At 46.3% G+C, this 26,099-nt stretch overlaps 1 protein-coding gene across 3 annotated transcripts in view; it reads left to right on the top strand.

Annotated features, from left to right (window-relative positions):
• Positions 1–26,099, top strand: part of RECK (reversion inducing cysteine rich protein with kazal motifs) — a gene marked incomplete at its 3' end in the record, with an annotated part of 1,214,950 nt that overhangs the window by 498,246 nt on the left and 690,605 nt on the right. For all 3 annotated transcript variants that reach the window (XM_082258598.1, XM_082258597.1, XM_082258599.1), the window contains exon 7: positions 23,780–23,813. In XM_082258598.1, the coding sequence (XP_082114724.1) occupies positions 23,780–23,813 (34 nt within the window). The remainder of the gene's footprint in view (positions 1–23,779; positions 23,814–26,099) is intronic.

The raw sequence follows: 26,099 nt of genomic DNA, 5'->3' as shown, positions 1-26,099 counted from the left end.
AGGGTCTGGTCAGTGAAAATGTTACCTCACTTGGAATGATCCCCGGGCTCATTCAGCAGCTTCTCAGTGTGACTGTCCGCTGGTTCTTTTTAATCTTCCCGCCCACCTTCCTTCACAGACGGAGTAGACAGGAGGGGGAGAAGAGATGTGTGAAGCCCAGGGCACGCTGCAGCCGTGCTGGAGTGGATGAGAGATGAGAGATACAGAGAGGTCACACAGACTGTCACCTCTCTCTCTTTCACTAATTGAGTCGCGGCACCAGCCGCCTCTGTTCTCACACATGTCAGACTGTCAGGGACTCAGAGGGAGACCCTGATGAGTCTTTGCAGAGCCACAAATGGAGAGGAGAGGGACATACTAAGAGGGGGGAAACCAGTGGCCAGGCGCCCTAGGCGACAGTGCGCTCTAGGCGACTGCCTAACTTGCCTAGTGGTAGCGCCAGCCCTGGTTGTGGTGTTCAGACACCCCCAACAACCAGGGCCCAATTTTTCTGCACCTGTATGACAAGTACATGGGATTTCCATGTCTTAGCTGTTTTTTTCTTGGAAACCTTTTTGTAAGACTTTATTTTTTAGTTAGTTGTTACTGAGAGATCTACAAGCAGCAACCGGCTGGGTTTCGGACTGGATATGCTAGATCCTAAGGGCTCCCAGCCCGGCCAGTGAGCGTGCGCAGGTTATAGTCCAGCACTAGGCCTCGCCACGACAGAGCCCCGATAAACGGGGGCTGGCCTGTGAGTGAAACACCTCGCTGGGATGCACATGACCTGGGATGCCCTGAGTCGCAGCATACCCCCTGGCTGTCAGCACCCCCACCATAGTGGAGAGGTAGTCTGTTCAGAGTGGTGCCCACCTGATGCCATTGGTATGGTGAGTAAGTGTCCCCCCTTTTCTCTGGCGGACTCGGGGTGGACATTGGCCCCCTTCCTGGCAAAGTCGGGCTCTCCGGTATACCTCGGTTCCCCTGGGCTCTCGATGATACCAGGCCCCCCCTTAGACTTTCCCCACCCCCACAAGCAGGTTCCTATCTCAGGGGGGCGGATGTATTGCAACGGTTCTGCGAGGGGGGAGGTTTATCCTGGTGGGGTCTCCTCCTGGGAACGCCCTGATGCCACTGTCTAATGACCCCCTGGGGGGGTCCTGGAGACCGCATGGCGCACCGTGGGGGCCGCCATTTTTCTGTAGTTTTCACTCAGCAACAATGTAAAAGTTTCTCATTGTAATGCATGGGCAGCCATGTTTTGGTAGTTTCCCCATAGGAATGCATGGGGCGGCCATTTTCGTGGAGTCCAGGATCACTGGACAGCAATGGAGATGCTAGGGTGACTCTAGTACACGACCAGGTTTTTCCTGTTCCTGTGTCAGATCGTTTTTTTCTCTCTGCACAGAACGTTCCTGTATCCCTCCATATCATTTTGTGGTATGTTACTGGGGTCCCTGTAGGCATTCTTCACTCGCCCTGCTGCAGGCTGTGCTAGGGCTGGGACTTGTGGTTCAGCGGTGTGGATCACGTGTTTTGCAGTTCTTCTTAAAGTGACACTGCCCAGGACCAAATCTCACCTACATAGTTACATAGTTACATAGTTAGTGAGGTTGAAAAAAGACATCAGCCCATCCAGTTCAACCTATGATGTGTGTGTGTTTGCTTTTAACCGTACATTGTGTACCCCTGTATGTTGTGGTCTCCAAGGTGCCCATCTAATAGTTTTTTGAAACTATCAATGCTCCCTGCTGATACGACTGCTTGTGGAAGAGAATTCCACATCCTTACCGCTCTTACAGTGAAGAACCCCTTACGCATTTTAAGGTTAAACCGCCTTTCCTCTAGTTTTAGTGAATGGCCACGTGTCTTATTGTATCTCCTCTCTCTGAATAGTTTGTTCCTTATGCTAGGGTCGCCAGTACAGTATTTGTACATTGATATCATATCCCCCCTCAATCGTCTCTTCTCCAGAGAGAATAAGTTCAGTGCTTTTAGTCTTTCCTCATAGCCGATGTCCTCCATTCCCCTAATTATTTTTGTTGCCCTTCTCTGGACTCTTTCCAATTCCAGCACATCCTTCCTGAGGACCGGTGCCCAGAACTGGACAGCATACTCCAAATGTGGCCGGACCAGAGTCTTGTAGAGCGGGAGAATAATCTCTTTATTTCTGGAGTGAATCCCCTTTTTTATACATCCCAGTATTCTGTTGGCTTTGCTTGCAGCGGCTTGGCATTGCATGCCACTGCCAAGACTGTTGTCTACCAGTACCCCCAAGTCCTTTTCCATCCTAGACTCACCCAGAGGTTCCCCTCCTAGTGAGTAGCTTGCTTTCTGGTTTCTGGCCCCCAAGTGCATTACTTTACATTTTTCAACATTAAACCTCATCTGCCATGTAGTTGCCCACCCCGTTATTTTGTTCAGGTCCGCTTGTAAGGTTTCCACATCCTGCATAGAAGATATTGGCATGCTTAGTTTATTATCATCGGCAAATACTGAGATTGTACTAGATATCCCCTCCTCTAGATCATTTATGAATAAATTAAACAGGATTGGTCCCAGGACAGAACCCTGGGGGACCCCACTTTTCACACCCGCCCAATCCGAATACTCCCCATTAATCACAACCCTCTGGACTCTCCCCTGGAGCCAGTTCTCTATCCAGGTACTCACCCTATGGTCCATACCTACCTTCCTTAGTTTGTACAGTAAGCGTTTGTGGGGAACGGTGTCAAAGGCCTTTGCAAAGTCCAGATACACCACATCCACAGGCTTCCCTTTATCTAGGTGGCAGCTCACTTCATCGTAGAAGGTTAATAGATTGGTTTGGCAAGAGCGATTTTTCATGAATCCATGCTGATTACTACTAATAATACAGTTTTCATTACTAAAGTCTTGTATGTGGTCCCTTAACATCCCCTCCAAAATCTTGCAGACTACAGATGTTAGGCTGACCGGCCTATAGTTACCCGGGACACATCTCGGCCCCTTTTTAAATATTGGTACCATGTTGGCTTTTTTCCAATCAGCTGGCACCATACCCGTCTGTAAACTATCCTTAATGATCAAGAATAATGGTCTGGCAATCACCTGGCTTAGCTCTTTCAGAACCCTCGGGCGCAAGCCATCCGGTCCCGGTGATTTATTTATGTTAAGTTTCTCTAGTTTAGTTGTAAGTCTATCTTCTGTTAGCCATGGCGGTATTTCCTGAGGTGTGTTGTTTAGTTCGGCCTTACAAGCTAGGTTTGTGTAGCCCCCCGATTCTTTTGTGAAGACTGAAGAGAAGAAATTATTTAACACTTCCGCCTTTTCTCTGTCCTCAGTGGCCATATTTCCTTTGTCATCTTTTATGGGGCCAATGTGTTCTGGCCTCGCTTTCTTACTGTTTATATACTTAAAAAACTTCTTGGGGTTCTTTTTACTCTCCTCCGCTATATGTCTCTCGTGTTCTATTTTAGCCACCCTGATTTCATCTTTACATTTCTTATTACACTCTTTGTAATGCTTAAATGCTGCCAATGACCCCTCAGCCTTGTATTTTTTGAAGGCCTTTTCTTTAGCACTAATATGCATTTTTATGTTGGAGTTTAGCCACCCAGGGTTTAGCTTTGCTCTTTTAAATTTATTTCCCTTTGGAATGCACTGGCCAATCCCCTTGTTAAGTATGCTCTTGAAGCACTCCCATTTTTCCTCCATGTTCTTTGTTCCCAGGGTTCTATCCCAATTGATATTTTCTAGCAGCGAGCTCAGTTTTGGGAAATTGGCTCTTTTGAAATTCAGCGTCTTAATATTACCCTTGTGCTTCCTATTACTGTAATTAATACTGAAACTTATTGACCTATGGTCACTGTTTCCTAAGTACTCCTGTATTTCTATATCCGTGAGCAGATCTGTATTGTTAGTAATCAGTAGGTCAAGTACCGCATTGTTTCTTGTCGGTGCATTCACCATCTGACCCATGAAATTGTCCTGCAAAACATTTAGGAACTGCCGAGCCTTGGCTGAGTGTGCGGTTCCTTCTGCCCAGTCTATATCAGGATAATTAAAGTCCCCCATTATAATGACATTTCCCATCCTTGCTGCTAATCCTATCTGTAAAATGAGGTCCACCTCCCCCTCCTCCCTCTGGTGGGGGGGCCTATAGCATACGCCCAATATTACATTCCCCACCGTGCCTTCCCTTTGAAGCTCTACCCATAGGGATTCTGCCTCGTCCTTCGCTCCATTATTAATATCATCCCTCATATTTACCTGTATACTGTTCTTAATATACAAACATACCCCTCCCCCTTTTTTACCTTCTCTATCTCTGCGATAAAGGGAATACCCCTGAATGGTCGCCATCCAGTCATGAGAGGTGTCAAACCAAGTCTCAGTTATCCCCACAAAATCTAAGTCCTCCTCAAACATCAGTAGCTCCAGCTCTCCCATCTTGTTGGCCAGGCTTCTGGCATTGGTATACAAACCTCGTAATTTTGACCGGTTACAAATATCCTCATTTGATGTTTTTAGGCTGCTCTTGTGATTTTTCCCCATACCCACCCTTGGTATAGGAGCTCCAAACACCCTACCGCTAATGCCCCCATTTCTGCCCTCTGAAACTTGCTTTCCACTGGCTAATTCTACATCTGTACCCTCCCCCCCATTCCCTAGTTTAAAAGCCCCTCTAACTTTTTGGCCATCCTCGCACCCAGTACGGCTGCACCCAGGGCCGCTGATAGAAATCATGGGGCCCCGTACAGCCTAGCTGACGGGGCCCCCTTAAGCCCCACCCATGGCCCCACCCCAACCCCGCCCCTGGTCACATCCCAGCCCCACCCCCGGCCCCACCCTAGGCCCCGCCTTTAAACAAAGTGCAGTTTTGTCTTCAAGTGATATTTACCTTCCTCCAGACAGTTTTGGGTTACTTCAAATGAAATGGAATCAGTATACAGAGGTTTACTTTTTCTGAGAGATATTAAAGGAACACTCTAACCACCACGACCACTTCAGTGATCTGAAGTGGTGATGGTGGTAGGAGTCAGATACACTGCACATGCTGGGATATTTACAGTTATGTGCTGGGGGATAGTTGCACCCCTAGTACCTGTGACTTAGGTAGCTAGAACATGTCATGTCGTCCTTATTCATACGTGTATGAACAAGGACATGACATATTATGACAAAACACAACTAGTTATTAAAAAACATATTGTAACAATTGACACACGCTAATGCACATACCTTTTCTAAGACTGCTGTCGGTTACTGCAGGCGGGTAATGCTGGTGGTTACTGCTTGCGGGTAATGCTGGTCATGCGGGTACTCTGGAAGAAGCAGCGGCTGCAGTAGAGAGCAGAGCTGCTGCTTCCTGTATCTAAAACCAAAAAAAAGAGACTAAGCGCTGTGATAATCATGTGCCTATAGCTGCCAGAGAGGATCAACCTAGGGACCGTGAGGATGCTAGGAAAATGCACACAAAAGAGTCGCTTGGGAGTCTCACCAGGAGACGCTTGGGGCTGTGATGAAAAATACTAATGCCATTGCAAATAAAGTAAAACAACTTACTGTTTATTAAGATGAACAAGGGAAACAGTTAAAATAATAATACTGTCATGTGCTTTCTGCTTCACTGACCCTTTAAGACAAGCCGAGTGTTCTGGTCAGTGGATAGAGCCGAATAGGAGCCAATCCTGCAGCTGTCTAAAAAAGGCTGGGAGTGCTGGGAGAAAAAGGACAACCTGTTCCTTGTAATGCTAACCCCAGTGGACTGTGTAACATACCATGGGGGACTTCCAGCGGTCCGCTTGTAGACACACAAAGGGCTCTGTCCAGGCAAAGAGGTGGAGGGGAGATCAATGGCGATGGAGCCGAACACTGCAGCTGGAGGATGACGTCACCGCTGTGAGCCGACCGACAATCCGATGGTATGGGACAGGCCGCACTCGGCTACTGAAGGCCGTGTGATGCTTGGACAAAGCCATCCCATACCACCAGAGTGTCGGTCGGCTCACAGCGGTGACGTCATCCTCCGGCTGCAGTGTTCGGCTCCATCGCCGTCGGTCTCTCCTTCGGCAGACATCCTAAGTCTCCTGCGGCAGCTGGGAGATCGCACGGCAGTTGCGGGTGTCCGTGAGCCACCAGCCAAAGGTGGGAGACTCCCGCAAGTCGCGAGAGACTTGGGATGTCTGTGATCGGCTCCAATACCCGGAAATGTAGAATCTCATATATATATATATATGATCCTGTGCAGCGCGAAGGCCCTGTAGCAGTAAATCTGCTACGGGGCAGTCAGCAACTGGTTAAGATCATCAGCATTATGATAACTCTGTCGTGTGTATGGTAACATCCATGCCATATTGTGCTTCAGAGACAGTGCCATCCATGCCATTGATGCAATGCCATAATGCATGTGCTGCAGAGATGGTGCCATCCATGTCGATGCAATGTATGTGCTGCAGAGACAGTGGCATTCATGCCGATGCCATGTATGTGCTGCAGAGACCGTGCCATCCATGCCAATCCAATGTATGTGCTGCAGAGACCATGCCATCCGCTGTAGAGCACCTACATGGCATTGGCATGAATGACACTGTCTCTGCAGCACATACATGGCATCGGCATGGATGGCATGGTCTCTGCAGCACATACATTGGATTGGCATGGATGGCACGGTCTCTGCAGCACATACATTGCATCGGCATGAATGCCACTGTCTCTGCAGCACTTACATTGCATCGTCATGGATGGCACGGTCTCTGCAGCACTTACATTGCATCGGCATGAATGCCAGCAGACAGTGCCATCCATGCCGATGCAATGTATGTGCTGCAGAGACTGTGCCCTTCCAATGCCATGTATATGCTGCAGAGACAGTCCCCCCATGCTAATGCCATGTATGCGCCGCAGAAACAGTGCCCCCCCTTCCAATGCCATGTATCATACATGGAATTGGCATGGGGGGGGCACTGTCTCTGCGGCACATACATGATATATGTGCTGCAGAGACAGTGCCCCCCCATGCAAATGTCATGTATGTGCATCAGAGACAGTGCCCCCACCCCATGCCATGTATGAGCTGCAGTCAGAGACAGTGCCCCCCATGCCATGCATCATACATGGCATGGGGGGAGGGCACTGTCTCTGACTGCAGCACATACATGGCATGGGGGGGGGCACTGTCTCTGTCAGAGACAATGCCCCCCCCCCCCCATGCCATGTATGTGCTGGCGCTGCAGCTAGAGACAGTGCCCTCCCGCTCCCCCCTCATGCCAAAGCCATCCCCCAAGCACACACCTGTTGTAAAACACTTGCGTCCTCCTCCTGTCTGGACTGCTGAACTCACACTTTAAAAAGCAGCTGCCTCCTCCTCTGATTGCTACACAGCCTACTACAGTCTACACCGCTGTAGCTTCTAAGCTGAGTTGGGCTGTCACTCACTGAGTCACTCACAATCACGAGTCTCACACAGCACAGGCAGCCTCTGTCTCTCGTCGCAGGATGAGTGGAGAGCAGAGCAGAGCTTAGTGCCGGCCGTGGGCGGAGCCGCGGAGGATAATAGATCCCTCCGCCAGAGAAGGTATAGGCATTCAAGGCAAAGTGAAAGTGCAGACAGGCGGCCGGGACTTGAGCCGGACGGCGCCCTCCGTCAGCGTAGAACGCGGCGCGGGGCTGATGACATGATGCGCCGGCGCCCGAAATAGAAAAAATAGTCCCAGACTCCCCCCAGCACACAACATCGCAGAGGGGCCATAGAAAGAAAAAAAAACACACACACACAGGCGCAGCCTAAGATGCATGCAGTAAGGCTTTTTTTTTTTTTTTTTGCGCTGTTTAGAGATTTCACCGGGCCCCCCTACTGAGCTGAGGACTCCGGGCCCGGTACAACAGGGCCGGTTGTACTGGCCTATCAGCGGCCCTGGCTGCACCCACCCCATTTAGGTGCAATCCGTCCCTACCAAAGAGCCGGTGGCCGACTGAGAAGTCGGCCCAGTTCTCCAGGAACCCGAAACCCTCCTTACTACACCAGCTCCTCAGCCACTCGTTAACTTCCCTAATCTCCCGCTGCCTCTCTGGTGTGGCTCAAGGTACAGGTAGTATTTCGGAAAATACTACCTTGGAGGTCCTTCTCCTCAACTTAGCGCCTAAGTCCCTGAAATCGTTTAGGACTCTCCATCTTCCTCTGCCTATGTCATTGGTACCCACGTGTACCATGACAGTTGGGTCTTCCCCAGCCCCACCCAATAATCTGTCCACCCGATCCGCAATGTGCCGAACCCGAGCGCCCGGCAAACAACAGACTGTTCAGCACACACGGTCTTTGTCACAGATTACACTGTCTGTCCTTCTAATAATTGAGTCCCCTACCACCAGCACCTGTCTTTCCTTTCCCTTTCTTCCGGCCTCACTGGAGGAGTTCTTCCCCTGGCAGCTAGGGGCGTCGCTCTGCTCCAGCAATGCTGGTCCCTGACTGGTTTCCCCAACATCACACAACGGGGCGTATCTATTGGGGTGCTCCAGCCCAGGATCAGCCTCCTTGCCTTGTTCCCTTCTACCCCTCCTAACTGTCACCCCTCTACTCTGCTCTGATGCCTGCACCTCCGATACTCCACCCACCTCTGTGCAGACCCCTGCCTGCACCTGACTGGTACGATCCTGGCTCTCCTCCGGTATGGACATTCGTCTCAGTGTTGCCAGCTGCTTCCCTAGATTCAGGACCTGAGCTTCCAGGGAAGCAACTTGCTTACATTTTGCGCATTTGTATTCGCCCTCGATCGCATGACCGAGGAACGCATACATATCACAAGATGTACACCGAGTCGCATCTCCACACCCGCCGGGCATTGTACTTACTAATCTAATCTAATGGGGATTCAGTGATTTAAGTCTATCCTATGTGGCTATTTCCTGGCTTCCTAACTCTACCTTCTCACCCTCTGGTACTCCGCTTCACTCACTTGACACTCAGTTGCACAACACTCACAATCTCACAGCCCGGTCAGTCGCACAACACTCCCAGTCTCACAGCCCGGTTCAGTCGCACCACACTCACAGTCTCACAGCCCAATTCAGTCGCACCACATTCAGTCGCACAGCCTGGTCAGTCGCACAACACTCTCAGTTGCCCAACACTCAGTCGACGGGCCTACGGGTCTTCGGCATTGAGTCAATAGCCAAGGACCCCGATGAGGGAGCCAGGTTTCAGAAGTTGTGTAGGCGAGAGTCGTACTGGATCTTCACCCTAGGGTCCATGTCCCCGGGAGGATTGAACGAAGATCTCGAGATCCAGAGCGTGCTGTAGTGCCATTCAGCGCGTTCTTCCTCTCCACCCTCTTTTTCCAGGTGTGCTCTTGCTCCCTTGGCCCCCGTGCAGCTAATTTCTGCCTCTCCCCTGTGGCTCCGCCCTAAGGTTGTCCATCACCTATTTTCTGTTTTCTTTTGAGGGGCTCACACGTGTATGCTTGTATGCACGTGTGTATATGTATATGTGTGTGGTCTTACATTAGACCTTACTCTTACATTAGACCCAACTATCCTTGTTCCTCCCATTGGCTCTCTGTATGAGTAATAACGTAGGTTTCCCCCCCCCCTTTTTTCTTATATAGGGTCTCTCGATAGATTATTGAGTTAATTTCTCCAATTTCTCCGATTTTTCAAGGTTTGTTTTTAGAGGAGGTACAGTACGCCTATATTTGCGTCAAAGGTTTTACATATCACATTTAATAAGTGATTTTTATATATATTTTAAACATATATATATATATATATATATGTATACACATTTTTATCAATTGTTTTATTACATTATATATACATCCATCACTGTATTTATTATAATTGTACAATATGTGTGTTGTCATATGGCATTTTTACATATGTGATTTTATGCTGGCTTACTAAGCAATATTATCAGCTTATTGTCTTTTATTAATTCCACTATTTTAGTCTATTATATTGGATTGCTTATACAGCAATATTATCTTTGACTCTGGTCCATCTCATGCTGGTGTGCTTCCCATACAACTCCCATCTTGACAGATTTTCATTTGAGTCCGAAAGGATTGAGTAGGGACTACAGTATATTGTCATTTGATTACACATCCCGGCTTAAAATGCTTGATTTTAAATTAATATATTTTTTTGGCTTAATCAGGGCGGAGCATCCACCCTTCCTTCCTTCTCTCATTGTTACTGTGTGTGCGCCGTGGAGATGGGACGTGGTGAGCACTGGGTCTGTCGTCAGATTGTTCCACCCTCTGTTCGAACAGTTTCCCTCCCTTCTGGATCCGGTGGTTTCGTCTCACCGCCCGGATATGCAGAAGGGCGGAAGTCGTCACCATTCTTACGGGCGGAAGTGATGTCACACGGTGGAACGCATGGCAGTTCCGGTATGAGCGGCGTGCGTTCCACCATCGGCTGGGCCACGATCGGAGCAATCCAGTAGTGATGCTTCACCTTTGATGGGCATCGAGACATCCCCAGGTAAAGTGTATAGCATCACATCTCTTACACACAATAATGAGGGGTTCATCAGATTACCCCAGATAATAATAATAATCTTTTAACCTGGTACATTGGCCCTATGCATTACTCCCCTGCAGGTACGAATCCTTGATACTCACAGGCGGCAGCGTGAGTAATACCACTAAGATAAGTGAACCATTATGCGCCTGACTGATTGTCCAGCTCCTGGTGTCACGCATGTACCGTGAGAGAAGGAGGGGTTGTTCCGTGCAGCACTGACAGAGCAGTGTATTGTCCTGACTTATTGCAATATTCAGATTGCGCTATTCTTAATGTACTATTATGCAAAACTCCAGATGAGTTGGGAAGATGCTGTTGATTTGGATAGCATACCAGTAGAGTCATTGGATGTTTAGGGTTCGCCAATCAACATCTGTTATGCTTTTGGCAACTAGCTATGTAGCCACGCCCATTTGGGCGATATCTCCTCCCACATCCCTAAGGGTCATGTGGAGGCCTGGTTTACCACACTATATTTAAGCCATAGATTTGGTCATGGCCTCCAGGCTCTGAGAAAGAGGCACAGCCTCGAAACGCGTCAGCCCTCTGCTTCTATGAGATATTGGACTCCTATAATGAGGCGGCTTTATGGAACTGATATGCTTGTTTTCTACGTATGTTTGTGAGTAGCCGATTTTTATCTTGATATTTTAAATAAACTCGCTGAGGATAATGCGCTAGGCTGGTGCGCCCTTTTCTTTGTTTTATATCTACTCAGTCGCACAGCCTGGTCAGTCGCACAACACTCTGTCGCACAGCCCGGTCAGTCGCACAACACTCTGTTGCCCAACACTGTCAGTTGCACAACACTCTGTTGCCCAACACTGTCAGTCGCACAACACTCTGTTGCCCAACACTGTCAGTCGCACAACACTCTGTTGCCCAACACTGTCAGTCGCACAACACTGTCAGTCGCACAACACTGTGTTGCCCAACACTGTCAGTCGCGCAACACTCACCGACACACAGCCCGGTCAGTCGCACTCAGGTAGTAATAGGTACTCCCAGACACTCAGGTAGTAATAGGTACTCCCAGACACTCAGGTAACAATAGGTACTCCCAGACACTCAGGTAGCAATAAGTACTCCCAGACACTCAGGTAGCAATAGGTACTCCCAGACACTCAGGTAGCAATAGGTACTCCCAGACACTCAGGTAGCAATAGGTACTCACAGATACTCAGGTAGTAATAGGTACTCACAGACACTCAGGTAGCAATAGGTACTCACAGACACTCAGGTAGTAATAGGTACTCACAGACACTTAGGTAGCAATAGGTACTCCCAGACACTCAGGTAGTAATAGGTACTCAGAGATACTCCGGTAGCAATAGGTACTCCCAGACACTCAGGTAGCAATAGGTACTCCCAGATACTCAGGTAGTAATAGGTACTCACAGACACTCAGGTAGTAATAGGTACTCACAGACACTCAGGTAGCAATAGGTACTCCCAGACACTCAGGTAGTAATAGGTACTCCCAGACACTCAGGTAGTAATAGGTACTCACAGACACTCAGGTAGTAATAGGTACTCCCAGACACTCAGGTAGCAATAGGTACTCCCAGACACTCAGGTAGTAATAGGTACTCCCAGACACTCAGGTAGTAATAGGTACTCAGAGATACTCAGGTACTACACTACACCCTCAGTCAGTGTACAATCTCAGTCACCAGTCTTACTTACCTAGTGTGTGTCCCTTTAAGCCTGTCACTAGCAGTTCCTGGTGGTGATTTCTCCCTCAGACGGTCAGTCTCCGCTCTGCACCCGCCTCCCTCTGTCACTTTCCGGTCAGCCTTTGCTCCGCTAGTCTCCTCTGCTCCCTCTCTGTCTGGGGGGGGGTTCCGCACCACTCGCCGCCCACCTCAAAAGGGGGGGTTTACTGCACCGCTCGCCAGCTGCAACAAGAGAGGGGGGGGTACCGACACGCTCGCCGCCTGCTCGCCGCTCGCTTTTGCTTCTGGGGGGGGTTCGAGCGCCGCTCCCCGCCGCTGCTCTCCTGGGGGGGGGGTTACTCACACACTCACACGCGGTCGGTCACACACACACTCCTCACACACTCCTCTCTCTTGCACGCCCTGTCAGCCTCTGATCCCGCGCTCTGCTCTGCTCCTCTGCTCCACAGCACCACCTGCCGGCCGGTTCTACTGTACAATAGAGTGCATTGGGCTCTTCAATGCGGTTGCGGGACCCTCCGGGTCACAGTCCTTGTCTGCTTTTACAGCAGTTTGGAAAACTTGGATTTCGTTTTAAAAAATGCCAGTAGCAGTAAGCGCTCTATGCCTTCCCCTGCCTCTTTAGCATCCTCAGATTCTGAGGTTGATATGGCCGCCACGGACGCATACCATCCTGGTGGATCTGCGCCTTCGCATTCTGACGGTGAGGAGGATACAGTATATCTTCTTCAGCAGCTGCGTGGGAAAGCACGCTGGTGGAGGTACTTATAGTGTCAAAGTGGGAAACCTTAAAAATTACTTATGATTCTACAGCGTCAGGGATTCAGGCTTCGGGCAAGGTTTTTCCCTGTCCGGAACATTTTGACAACATTGTCAATGAACAGTGGGGGTGCATCAAACAAATGTTGGTGATGTCTAAGCGCTTTAAAAGGCGCTACCCCTTCGCGGACGCGGTATCTGCTAGATGGACCGTACCACCAAAGTTGGATCCTCTGGTTTCCAGACTATAAAAGTCTGTGGTTCCAGTGGAGTAGTCCCCAGTATTTACAGACCCCATGGATAGACGAATTGGACTGTCCCTCCATTAGCGGGCTTAATACTAAAACTGTTCTTTGTGATCACTCTGATGTCACAGACCATCACAAAATGGGCGTAGTTGCTGAAAGGTGACTTTGAAATGGAGCAGCTCTCACCAGGCCTAATAGGGCTAATGGACCAAATGATCCAAGCCCTTCTGTATATATGTGATGCGTCGCTGGATGCGGCTCCACTGGTAGCCAGTAACCCCTGCGATGGGGGTTGCTATTAGACGCATGGTGTGACTAAAAAGCTGGTCTGCGGACTAGGCTTCCAAAAAGGCTCTTTCTGAATTTCCCTTTATGGGGGACAGGTTGTTTTGATCCTCCCTGGATGAGTTGATCAAAGGCCTTATGGGTGAGAAGAGTACTCTTCTTCCCCAATCCACCAAGGGCAAGGCACCGCAGAATAGACTGTGGCCTTCATTTACTGATCATAGGCGGCCTTTTCGTACCTCCGAGTCGCAGGAGAAAGGAGCTAAGCCACTCAGGTCTTCTGGGGGGTTCCAAGAAGACATGGACGGGTAAGCCGATAACAGGCCAATCTGGATCTGCGGACAAATCCTCCTCTGCATGAAGGGACGCCCTCCCCCATTTCTCGGTTGGGGGGATGTCTTTGCTTCTTTCCGGAACCATGGACTTCCTTGATTCAGGACAAATGAGGCACAAACTGATCCGATAGGGTTACAATATCGAATTCCGGCCTCGACAGTTGGACAGGTTCTTCCCATGCAATCTACGCCTATCTCCAGACCAGTTAAGGGATCTACAAGAGGCGGTACAAGATCTGCTGTTGCAAGGGGTGGTTGTGCCAGTTCTTTCTCGAGAATGCTTTCAGGGGTTCTATTCAAACCTGTTCACTGTGCCCAGGAAAGAAGGCAAAGTACATCTAATCCTGGACCTCAAGGCTCTGAACCGCTTTGTGCGGGTACAGAAGTTTCAAATGGAGTCCATTCGCACGGTAGTGGCGTCTCTACACCAAGGAGACTTTTTGGCCTCCATAGATATCATGGACGCATATCTACACATCCCTATTTACACTGGACACCAGCGTTTTCTTCACTTCACTGAAGGAGAGGAGCATTATCAATTTGTGGCGTTACCTTTTGGTCTTGCCTCAGCCCCCAAGGTCTTCACCAAAGTGTTGGCTCCAGTACTGGCATTACTGCAACAATGGTGGATTACGATACTGGGGTACCTGGACAATCTCCTCTTAAGAGCAGATTCCCATTCAGCCCTGTTGGGCGACTTGACAATTAAAGTACGGACTCTGCAAGAGTTTGGTTGGAACATCAATTTAAAAAAATCTGCCCTAGTACCATCCTTTAAAACTGGATTATCTGGGCCTGACTCTGGACTCTGCTTTGGTGAGGGTTTTTCTTCCCCCGGACAAGCTGCAAAATTTGCAGGGGGCGATTTGTTTGCTGTTATCCAGCAATCTGTCCTCTCTGTGGACTTGCATGCAGGCCTTGGGTCTGATGGTGTCAACCTTTGAGGCAGTTCCGTTTGCTCAGTTCCACATGAGACCCTTACAAAGGGAAATTCTTGTCAAATGGAACAAAGATCCAAAGTCCTTGGACACTATGATTCGTTTGTGTCGCAACACAAAGACTGCTCTTTTATGGTGGCTTCACTCCTTAACACTATGTCAAGGCAAGTCCTTCCTCCCATTGTATTGGACTGTGGTAACCACAGGCGCCAGCCTGGCCAGCTGGGGAGGAGTGCTGGGGAAACTGTGTGTCCAGGGGTCCTGGACAGTGGAAGAGTCCAGACTTCTGATCAATATTCTGGAACTCAGAGCGATAAAGCTTTGCCTGAGTCGCTGGACAAATCGTTTGCAGGGTTGTTCAGTCCGGATTCAATCAGACAATGCCACGGCTGTGGCTTACATCAATCATCAAGGGGGCATTAAGAGTGTCTTGGCGGCCCGGGAGGTGGCCGAGATCCTGGAATGGGCGGAAAAGTTTGTTCCAGCCCTTTTTGCAGTGCACATCCCAGGTGTGGAAAACTGGCTGGCGGATTACCTGAGTCGTCAGGTGTTGGATCAGGGGGAGTGGTCCCTTCACCTGGAGGTGTTTCACCTCCTGTTTGTCTGGTGGGGGACATCTGATGTCGACCTCTTTGCTTCTCGACTCAACAAGAAGGTTCAGAGGTTTGTAGCCAGGTCGCGGGATCCTCTGGCCGATGCCACAGACGCACTGGTGGCTCCTTGGGGTCAGTATCGGCTGATCTATGCATTCCCTCCACTGAAATTCCTGCCGAGGTTGAAGGGATTCTGGTGGCCCCAGACTGGCCTTGCCGGTCTTGGTACGCAGATCTAGTAAGGTTGGTCGCCAATGCTCCTTGGAGACTTTCTCTCAGGGAAGATCCACTGTCTCAAGAGCCGATCTTCTATCCTGCTTTATAGTCGCTGGATTTAACGGCGTGGCTGTTGAGAGCCAGGTATTGAAGGATAGGGGTCTTTCTGACTCAGTGATTCCTACACCGTTGAAGGCCAGAAAGTCTACTTCCAGGAAGATCTATCATCGTACGTGGAAATCGTACATCTCATGGTGTGAATCGCTGAAGGTGCATTCTCGTCTTTTTCTGGTGGCTAGGATTTTGACCTTTCTTCAAAAAGGGGTTGAACAGCAGTTGGCTTTGGGCACTATCAAAGGCTGCGTGGTACAGACTTATTCACTGAAGGGTCAGGTTCCACCTTTCCTTGTGAAGGCGCATTCTACTAGAGCGCTGAGTGCCTCTTGGGCTTTTCGCCATCATGCGTCAGTTATGCAAGTTTGCAAGGTGGCAACTTGGTCGTCTGTGCACATGTTCACAAAATTTTATAAGGTAGATGTGTTGGCATCCTCGGATGCCTCTTTTGGCGGCAAGGTTTTGCAGGCTGCTGTTGAAAAGAGAAAATATTCTCTTTGAGGGTGTATGTTGCTTCTAGGTGAGCTCAAGTTGTTCCTGATTGAACTCCATGTTACCTGGTTGGCTAAGTTTAGCTTTTGGGGAATTACGTTGTTTTCTGCGTTGTTTTTCCCACCCCTCATTCAAATAATGCTTTGGGATTTCCCAATGGTCAAGAATAATATGACAGCTGCATCTGTCAATGAACGATAGAGAAAACTGGATTTTTGACTTACTGTAAAATCCTTTTCTCTGAAGTTTATTCCCAGAGGCAGCACCCGCCCCTCTAATTATGAGTGGGATGGGTTTTTTTTTTCTTCTAAACACTGCTTGCAACAAAACTGAATACTATAGCAGAGTGTGTGGGTTTATGCCTGCAGGGACTGCCCCATAGGCGTGATAACGTTTTTTCCTGCCTAGTGTCCTACTCCTGTAGGGGGCAGCATAACCCAATAGTCAAGAAGAATATGGAGCTGTGTCTGTCATTGAACTTCAGACAAAAGGATTTTACGGTAAGTCAAAAATCCATTTTTTTCTCTTTCTTTCTCTCTCCCTCCGTCTATCCCTCTTTCTTTCATTCTTCCTCTCTCCCCCCATCATTCTGTCTTTTGTTCTCTCTTTTTCTCTCTTTCGTTCTCTTTCTCTCTCCCTCCATCCCTCTTTCCTTTGTTCTTTCTTTCATTCTTTCTTTCTCCATCCCTCTTTCTCTGTTACTTTCCTTCTCTCTCCCTCCATCCCTCTTTCTTTCTCTCTTTCTCTTTCTCTCTTTTTCTCTCTCTTTCTCTCTCTTTCTTTCTCTCTCTTTCTCTCTTTCTTCCTCTCTTTCTTATGCTCTCTCTCCCTCCATTCCTCTTTACTTTGTTCTCTCTTTTATTATTTTTCCATCTCTATTTCTCCCTCCCTCTTTCTCTCTCTCTCCCCTCTCCCCTGTCCGCTCTTGTGCCCCATTACCATGTATAAAATAATTTTCCCCCGCAACTGAAATTAACAATAAATTATATTCCCATTTTGTTTGTTTATAAAATAAACCCAAACCCTAAACACATTCCTAGTCAAATTGTGTGTATCCACATCTAACATTCTATATTGTTGGGGTACCCAAATATTATTACTTAACCATGTTTTGCTCAGTGTATTTTCAATTTTCACCCATTTTTTTATCGCTTCTTATTTTTGTCCACTCCACCATTCTTGCTAATACTATGGCATTCTAATAACCTTCAATCCAGTGCAGCTAAATCCCTTTTTGTTTTATCTTTAATTAATAGTGAGAACTGTATTCTTGGTTTTTTATTCTGCCTTATGAATTTTGTGATCATTGCGTTTAATATTTTCAAATAAGTCTGCAGTAGAAATATTAGTAACATCTGAAATTTATCGAGGATTTTCTCTTTCGTTCTCTCTCTTTCGTTCTCTCTCTCGTTCTCTCTCTCTCTCTCTCTTTCCTTCTCTTTTTCTCTTTCTTTCTCTCTTCCCCTCCATTCCCTTTCTTTCTGTTATTCTTTCTTTCTCCATCCCTCTTTTTGTGTCTTTCCCTCCATCCCTCTTTCTATTTCTCTCCCTCCATCCCTCTTTCTTTTTCTCTCCCTCCATCCCACTTTCTTTCTCTCTCCCTCCGTCCCTCTTTCTAAATCCCTGTTCCTTTCTGTCTCCCTCCATTTCTTTTTCTTTTTCTCTCCCTCCATCCCTCACTCACTTTCTCTCTGTCTTTCTGACCCTCTCTCTTTCATTCACTCTCTCTCTTTCGTTCTCATTCTTTCTCTTTTTATCGCTTTCTTTCTCTCTTTCTCTCTCCCACCATCCCTCTTTTTGTTTTCCCTCCATCCCTCTTTCTATTTCTCTCCCTCCATCCCTCTTTCTTTCTCTCTCCCTCCATCCCTTTTCTTTCTTTCTCCATCCCTCTTTCTCTATTACTCTCTTTCTCTCTATTTTGTTCTCTTTTTACCTCTTTCTTTCTCTCTTTCTCTCTCTCTCCATCCCTCTTTCCTTTTACATAGTTACATAGTAGGTGAGGATGAATAAAGACAATAGTCCATCCAGTTCAACCTGTGTAGGTGTGTGTGGCCATAATCATCTCACATACCCCTGAATGTTCTGATCCTTGAGACGTACGCCTAAGAGTCTTTTGAAAGCTACCATACTTCCCGCAGAAACCACCTCTTGTGGTAGAGAATTCCACAATCTTGTAGCTCTAACAGTAAAGAACCCCCCACGTTGCCTGAGGTTAAAACGCTTCTCCTCTAATCGCATTGTATGCCCTCGAGTCCTCATGCAATTCCTTCGACTGAATAGCTTTTTTTCTATGCCAAGATCACCATTGAGATATTTATAAATTGCTATCATGTCCCCTCTCAGGCGTCTCTTCTCCAGGGAGAATAAATCAAGCGATTGCAGGCGCTCTTCATAATTAAGGTCCTCCGATCCCCTAATTAGTTTAGTTGCCCTTCTCTGGATTCTCTCCAGCTCCAACACATCCCTCCTGAGAACTGGCGACCAGAACTGGACAGAATACTCCAGATGTGGTAGGATCAGAGTTTTATAAAGTGGAAGGATTAAAGTCTTATCTCTGGAATACATCCCTTTCTTTATGCATGCTAATATTCTGCTGGCTTTGGCAGCTGCCACTTGACATTGCATGCTATTGCCTAGTCTATCACCTACCAAGACTCCCAGATCTTTCTCCATTTTTGATTCCCCCAAGGGTTCCCCCCCCCTAACGTGTATTGTGCAAAACCTTACACTTCTCCACATTAAACCTCATTTGCTATGTCGTTGACCACTCTGTTATTTTGTCCAGGTCATTCTGTAGGATATCTGCTTCATGCTGTGCAGTTATTGCCCTGCCCAATTTTGTTTCATCTGCAAAAACTGATATAGAACTACTGATCCCGTTCTCAATGCTGTTTATGAATAAATTGAACAAGGTTAGTCCCAGGACTGAGCCTTGGGGGACCCCACTTACCACCTCAGACCAGTCTGAGTATGTGCTGTTTATTACCACCCTTTGGACACACCCTTTTAGCCAATTCCGTATCCAAGAGCAAACCCTGCGGTCGATACCTGCAGACCTTATTTTATAAATTAAGCGCTTGTGGGGAACTGTATCAAACGCTTTAGCGAAATCCAGGTACACCACATCCACTGGTCTGCCCCTATCTAGCTCACAGCTCACCTCCTCGTAGAATGTTAAGAGATTGGTTTGACAAGAACGCCCATTTGTAAACCCGTGCTGGTTACTGCTGATGATGTTGTTGTCTTTAGCAAACTCTACGATATAGTCCCTTATCATCCCCTCCAGAAGTTTACATACTATCGATGTCAGACTGACAGGCCTATAATTACCCGGGACATGCCTCTGCCCTTTTTTGAATATCGGTATCACGTTAGCTTTCCTCCAATCTCCTGGTACATTTCCTGTCATAATACTGTCAGCAAAGATCAGGAACAGTGGTCTAGATATAACCTTACTTAGTTCTTTGAGTACTCTCGGATGTACGCCATCCGGGCCTGGTGATTTATTTGTGTTAATTTTATCCAGCCTTTCCCTGATTTCACCCTCTGTTAGCCATAGCGGCAAGTCCTGTGTATTACTACTAATCATACAGTCATGGTCAGTGTACCCCTTCTTTTCCTGTGTAAAGACTGGCGAGAAAAAAGTGTTCAGCACTGTTGCTTTTTCAGTGTCCTCTGTAACCATCCCCCATCTTCGTTAATTATGTGTGCAATATGCTCTGCCCTAGCTTTTTTGCTGTTGATATATTTAAAGAATTTCTTTGGGTTCTTTTTACTATCCTCCGCTATTTGTCTCTCAAAGTTGATTTTAGCCATTTTGATTTCGTATTTACTTTTCTTATTTGCCTCCTTGTATTGCTCGAAAGCCGATACTGTGCCCTCTGATTTATATTTCTTGAAAGCCATTTTTTTTCCCCTAATACGTTTTTTAACATTAGGGTTTAGCCAGTCAGGTTTGGCCTTGTCTCTTCTAAATTTATTTCCCATAGGAATGCACTGCAAGATGCATTTGTTTAATATGTTCCTAAAGCATTCCCATTTTTCCTCCGTGGTCAGTGTTCCCAGGGTTTGGTCCCAGTTTACCCTTTACATCAATGAGCACAATTTTGGAAAGTTTGCCCTTCTGAAGTTTAGGGTTCTTATGTTCCCCACTTGCCTTGTTATATTGTTATTTACGCTAAATGTGATCATCCTGTGATCGCTAGAGTACAGGTTGTCCTGGACTCCTACCTTCGAGATTAGGTCTGGGTCATTAGTGATCAATAGATCCAGGGCTGCATTTTCTCTAGTAGGAGAATCCACCAACTGTGACATGTAGTTGTCCTGTAAGGTTTCCATGAATAGACGGGCCTTCTGTGAGTGTGTAGTCCCCTCTTCCCAGTCAGTGTCGGAATAATTGAAGTCCCCCAATATGATGACTGATCCCAGTTTTGCCACTTTACCAACAGTGACATAAATTTCAGCTCTACCTCCACCCTTTGGTTGGGTGGCCTATAGCAAACCCCCACCAATACTTTTCCCTTTTCTTCTTCCCTATGGAGTTCTACCCACACGGATTCTAACTCCATACTCATCCCTTCCATAATATCATTCCTCTCTATCACCCTTACATTATTCTTGACATAGAGACATACCCCTCCCCCTCTTTTTCCTACCCTGTTCTTCCGGTACACCGAATACCCTTGGATATTGGCAAGCCAGTCATGTGAGGGGTCGAACCAAGTTTCCGTTATTCCCACAAGGTCTATGTCTTCCTCATGTACTAACATTTCCAACTCATCCATTGCTCTTTCTTTCTCCATTCCTCCATTCCTCTTTCTATATTACTCTCTTTCTCTCCTCCTCCATCCCCTCTTTCTCCTTCTCTTTCATTCTCTTCTTTCTTTCTTTCTTTCTTTCTTTCTTTCTTTCTTTCTTTCTTTCTTTCTTTCTTTCTTTCTTTCTTTCTTTCTTTCTTTCTTTCTTTCTTTCTTTCTTTCTCCATCCATCCATCCATCCATCCATCCATCCATCCTTCTTTCTTTTGTTCTTTTTCTCTCCCTCCATCCACCCATCCTTCTTTCTTTTGTTCTTTTTATTACTCTCTCTCTTTCTTTCTCTCTCTCTCTCTTTCGTCTCTCGCTTTCCTATCCTTTCCTTTCTCTTTTGTTCTCTTTTTTTCTAATTCTTTCTCTCTCCCTCCATCCCCCTTTCCTTTGTTCTTTCGTTCATTCTTTCTTTCTCTATACCTCTTTCTCTGGTACTCTTTTTCTCTTTCTTTCTTTCTTTCTTTCTTTCTTTCTTTCTTTCTTTCTTTCTTTCTTTCTTTCTTTCTTTCTTTCTTTCTTTCTTTCTTTCGTTCTTTTTCTCTCCCTCCATCCACCCATCCTACTTTCTTTTGTTCTTTTTATTACTCTCTCTCTCTCTTTCTTTCTCTCTCTCTCTCTCTCTCTCTTTCGTCTCTCGCTTTCCTATCCTTTCCTTTCTCTTTTGTTCTCTTTTTTTCTAATTCTTTCTCTCTCCCTCCATCCCCCTTTCCTTTGTTCTTTCGTTCATTCTTTCTTTCTCTATACCTCTTTCTCTGGTACTCTTTTTCTCTTTCTTTCTTTCTTTCTTTCTTTCTTTCTTTCTTTCTTTCTTTCTTTCTTTCTTTCTTTCTTTCTTTCTTTCTTTCTTTCTTTCTTTCTTTCTTTCTTTCTTTCTTTCTTTCTTTTTCTCTTCTCTTCCTCTTTCTTTTTCTCTTCTCTTCCTCTTTCTTTTTCTCTTCTCTTCCTCTTTCTTTTTCTCTCCCCCTCCATCCCTCTTTCTTTACCTCTCCTTCTTTCTCTCCCTCCATCCCTTTTTCTTTCTCTCTCCCTCTGTCTCTCCCCCCCCCTATTTCTCCAACCCTCTTTCTTTCTCTCTCTCTCCTTCCATCTATCTTTATTTTTCTTTCTCTCTCTCTCCTTCCATCTATCTTTATTTTTCTCTCTCTCTCTCCTTCCATCTATCTTTATTTTTCTCTCTCTCTCTCCTTCCATCTATCTTTATTTTTCTCTCTCTCTCTCTCCTTCCATCTATCTTTATTTTTCTCTCTCTCTCTCTCCTTCCATCTATCTTAATTTTTCTCTCTCTCTCTCTCCTTCCATCTAACTTAATTTTTCTCTCTCTTCCTCCATCCCTCTTTCTTTCCCTCCTCCTCTTTCTCTAGTCCTTGTCGGCTGTCTCCCCATGTACCGCTGTGGAGAAATCCAAACTTAAAACAATTTTTTTAACTATCCCGATCCGGTGGTTTGGACCAAATATGGTTTTAAGACTCTACAACATATCATATCTAATGGTTCCCTTATGGCCTTTAATAATCTTAAAGAGTGCTATGAATTGCCAAATTCGAAATTCTTTAGGTATATGCAGTAGAGACATCCCTTTTTGTTTCAATCTGGAGGAGTCCCTCCTAATCTTGAACCCAGTGACCTAGAACTACTGACCCACAATGCCTTGCTATCCAAACCAGTATCCACTATATATAAGGATCTCTTTCCAGAGACGGTTCAATTGATAGAGCCCTGCAGACTAGTCTGGGAGGCCGCAGCTCCTGGCCTGGCCTGGGACGATTAAGATGATGTCTGGGAGGCTCTATTTAAGTGCTTAGTCTCCACTAGAGACCATTATACATTTTTACATAGAATTTACCTTACCCCCCACTAGGCTGGCTAGGATATATAGAGGTCAACCCTCTCAATGCTTGATATGCTCTGCACCTCTACGCACATTTCTTACACATCTTTTGGAAGTGCCCGCACATTAAACACTTTTGGCAAGAAATTGCGACATGCATTCAATCAGTCACCTCCATCTCGATTTCCCTCTCGGTTAAAGTATGCTTACTAAGCCTAGTTAAACCTCTGGCTAACACTAGGGCCATATGCATTCTCCTCACCCTCTTATTGTTCTATGGCAGGAAATTAATTCTTTTGTCCTGGAGGAAGTCTTCTGCCCCAACATTGGTATCCTGGAAATCACTATTTAATAAAGCAGTCCCTATTTAAAAGCTACTCATTCGAGTAGAGGGGCCCTGACCAAATTGGAAAAGGTATGGGGTGGCTGGATGGCATCTACAGACACAGTTTCTTATTGAATCCCTATGTAAATATTATCCGTTCTTTGGTACTGGTTGAATAACTGAGTGTAATGTAATTCTAAGGGGGATTTGTTGACCTATCTTATTCTAATGATACAAGCTAATAGGTGTTCTGATGGTGGAGGTGGAGGGTATTTAGGAATTGTAAAAAATGTTTTACCACATATGGTTTGAGGGAGATGTCGTCAAGCCAGACTAGATATATACTTACCTCCTGCTGGAGGTCCATGAAGTGTGCAGGTTTTTTTGGGGCAATTTTTTTTCTTTATTTTGTTCTGTTTTGTTTTACTTTAAAGGGTTTAATTGTTTCCGCTATATGTGGTTTACTGTTGTGTACAGCTTTTTTAAAATCTCAATGAAAAGTAATATACAAAAAAAAAAAAAAAATGGAAAAATCTATACAGTTATATTACAAAGGAAGACACGTTTTAAATTGTATGGTTCCATATTATACTTTTTGGCACACTTAAAAGGTCAGTTTTAACTTAAGAATATTAAATGGATAAATAAAGTCAGTAATATTCTGTCCCTTTGTTTTTTAGAGTGCACTTATTAGCTGTGTCAATAGGAATGAAAGTAAGTATCCTTTTCTTTCAATATGTTGCTAAATGTTTTTTTTTTTTTTTTTTTTAAATATATAATAAATATATGCTAATATTCTGTTTGCCGAAAACCGTTTTAAATGAAAATACACACAGAGAAGCACAATCCCAAAACAGAAAAAAAAAAAAATGTTGTAAAGTGCTCCCCCTGTTGAAGCCCAACTTCAGCCAAAACGTTATTTTTAGTGTGGAAAGACTGGATAATGGTTTGTCTAACTGTTGAGGATTTTTTTTTCTTTCTGGTTTAAACGTTGTTGGAGTTCCTGTGGAAGAGAGTTCTCCTAATGTCCTACTTCTTCTGAAACTGATCACCTAAATAATAAATCCTGTAAGAAAAAAATCTCATGAATGAAGACTGAGGTCCTAAGCCTTAGTCATAATGCTAGAAAATTGGATTTTAATTTTTTTTATGAATATTGTGCTGTAATCCCCAATCCAGCATTTTTGTTTTGCTTGCAGAATGGAAGATGATTTATTTGCAAGGCAGAGTTTTCCTTCCCCTAGAACTACATGTAGGGCAAAGGTCTATTTTCTTTCCTCTGGTGTCTTCATCCTAATAAGACAGCTTATCATCTAGGCCCTAGATCAGTGGTTCTTAACCTTGTTGGAGGTACTGAACCAAATTCAAATTCAAAACATATATATATTTAGGTATATAGTTATACATAGGTGCACAAAATGAACAAAACCATTAAAGAACAAAACCATTAAGAACAAAGAAAGAAACCATTAAAACATGATTTTCACACAAAAACACTGAGGGGGGGGGGGGGGAGGGCATACCATGTTTTGTCAGGAGGGCACACACTGGGGTGGGGTTTGGAGGGCATACCATGGGGTGTCAGGGGGGCACACACTTGGGGGGGGGGGGTGGGAGGGCATACCATGGGGTGTCAGGAGGGCACACACTGGGGTGGGGGGGTTGGTAGGGCATATCATGGGGTGTCTGGAGGGCACACACTGGGGGGGAGGTGTGGGGAGGGCATACCATGGGGTATCAGGAGGGCAAACACTGGGGGGATTGGGAGGACATACCATGGGGTGTCAGGAGGGAACATACTGGGGGGAGGTGTTGGGAGGGCATACCATGGGGTGTCAGGAGGGCACACACTGGGGGGGGGGGGGGTTGGGAGGGCATACCATGGGGTGTCAGGAGGGCACACACTGGGGGGGAGCTGTTGGGAGGGCATACCATGGGGTATCAGGAGGGCACACACCAGGGGGCATTCACAATGCTTTATTGAGCTAAATGAAAAGGACATGCATTTCCATTTGTCAGTTAACAGCACTTCTTTGCTAAGCTGCAGTAACTCAGCAGACTTAGCATAGAGGTGCTTGTAAACGAATCCACCATGTACAGCTAGCTGAGCCTACCTCCAGGAACATTCACTCGGCTCCCTCTGCTAAGCTTCTCACACTTCCCTCTTCCAGGCGGGCAAGACCTTCGTGGTCAGGTACATCCCCATCCCGCCCACTCAAGCAGCAAGCAGCCTGCAGGAGATAGGCTGGAAACCTGCTGGTGGAGGTACAGGGGGCGGAGCGTCAAGTGTCTATGTGTAATGGCTGTGAGTTGTCCTGACCGCAGGTCTGATTTCCCGGGGTGTGCTCGGCCTCACAATCAGTAATATTTTCTCGGGGGGAGCAATTTCCCTGTTGCCCCCCCCCGCCGAACCCGCGAGACTGACTCACTGAACCCCTGGGGTTCGATCGAACCCAGGTTAAGAACCACTGCCCTAGATGATAAGCTGTCTTATTAGGATGAAGACACTAGAGGAAAGAAAATAGACCTTTGCCCTACATGTAGTTTATGATAAATGCTGCTGCAGAGATAACCCCTTCTAATTTACTAAAAGGGAATGTGATGTGCATAAAGACTCAAAACTATGCACATTCCAATTCTGTATATTTGAACATTCATCTTCATAGTTCAAAGCTGTTGTCTTTGGTGTTGGGAGTTATTTGTTTCCAACTTAGGGTAATGTACTTTGGCGTCAGTAAGTAACTGTTTTTAGAAGTTAAATTAGTGTTAGCAGTGAGGGTTAAGCTAGCAGATAGGATTAGAGTATTTCATGGTTTTGACACTACACAAAATTACTAAGGACATGTTGTGTGGTGGAGGAGCACAACTGCTCTTCGTGTTTACCTCATGTGCTGTACATAATGAACATTATAATATCAGAGAAATAATTCAAAAATGCTACCCTCGTGAATGCCTGCAATAATTACAGTAGTGCAAGAAAAAGTCCAAATCCAAACACTG

The sequence above is a fragment of the Pelophylax lessonae genome, assembly GCF_965119305.1.
Source record: "Pelophylax lessonae genome assembly, chromosome: 5".
NCBI classification, from domain to species: Eukaryota; Metazoa; Chordata; class Amphibia; order Anura; family Ranidae; genus Pelophylax; species Pelophylax lessonae.
Note: the sequence above shows the minus strand (reverse complement) of the source record. Positions and strands in the feature narration are given on the sequence as shown.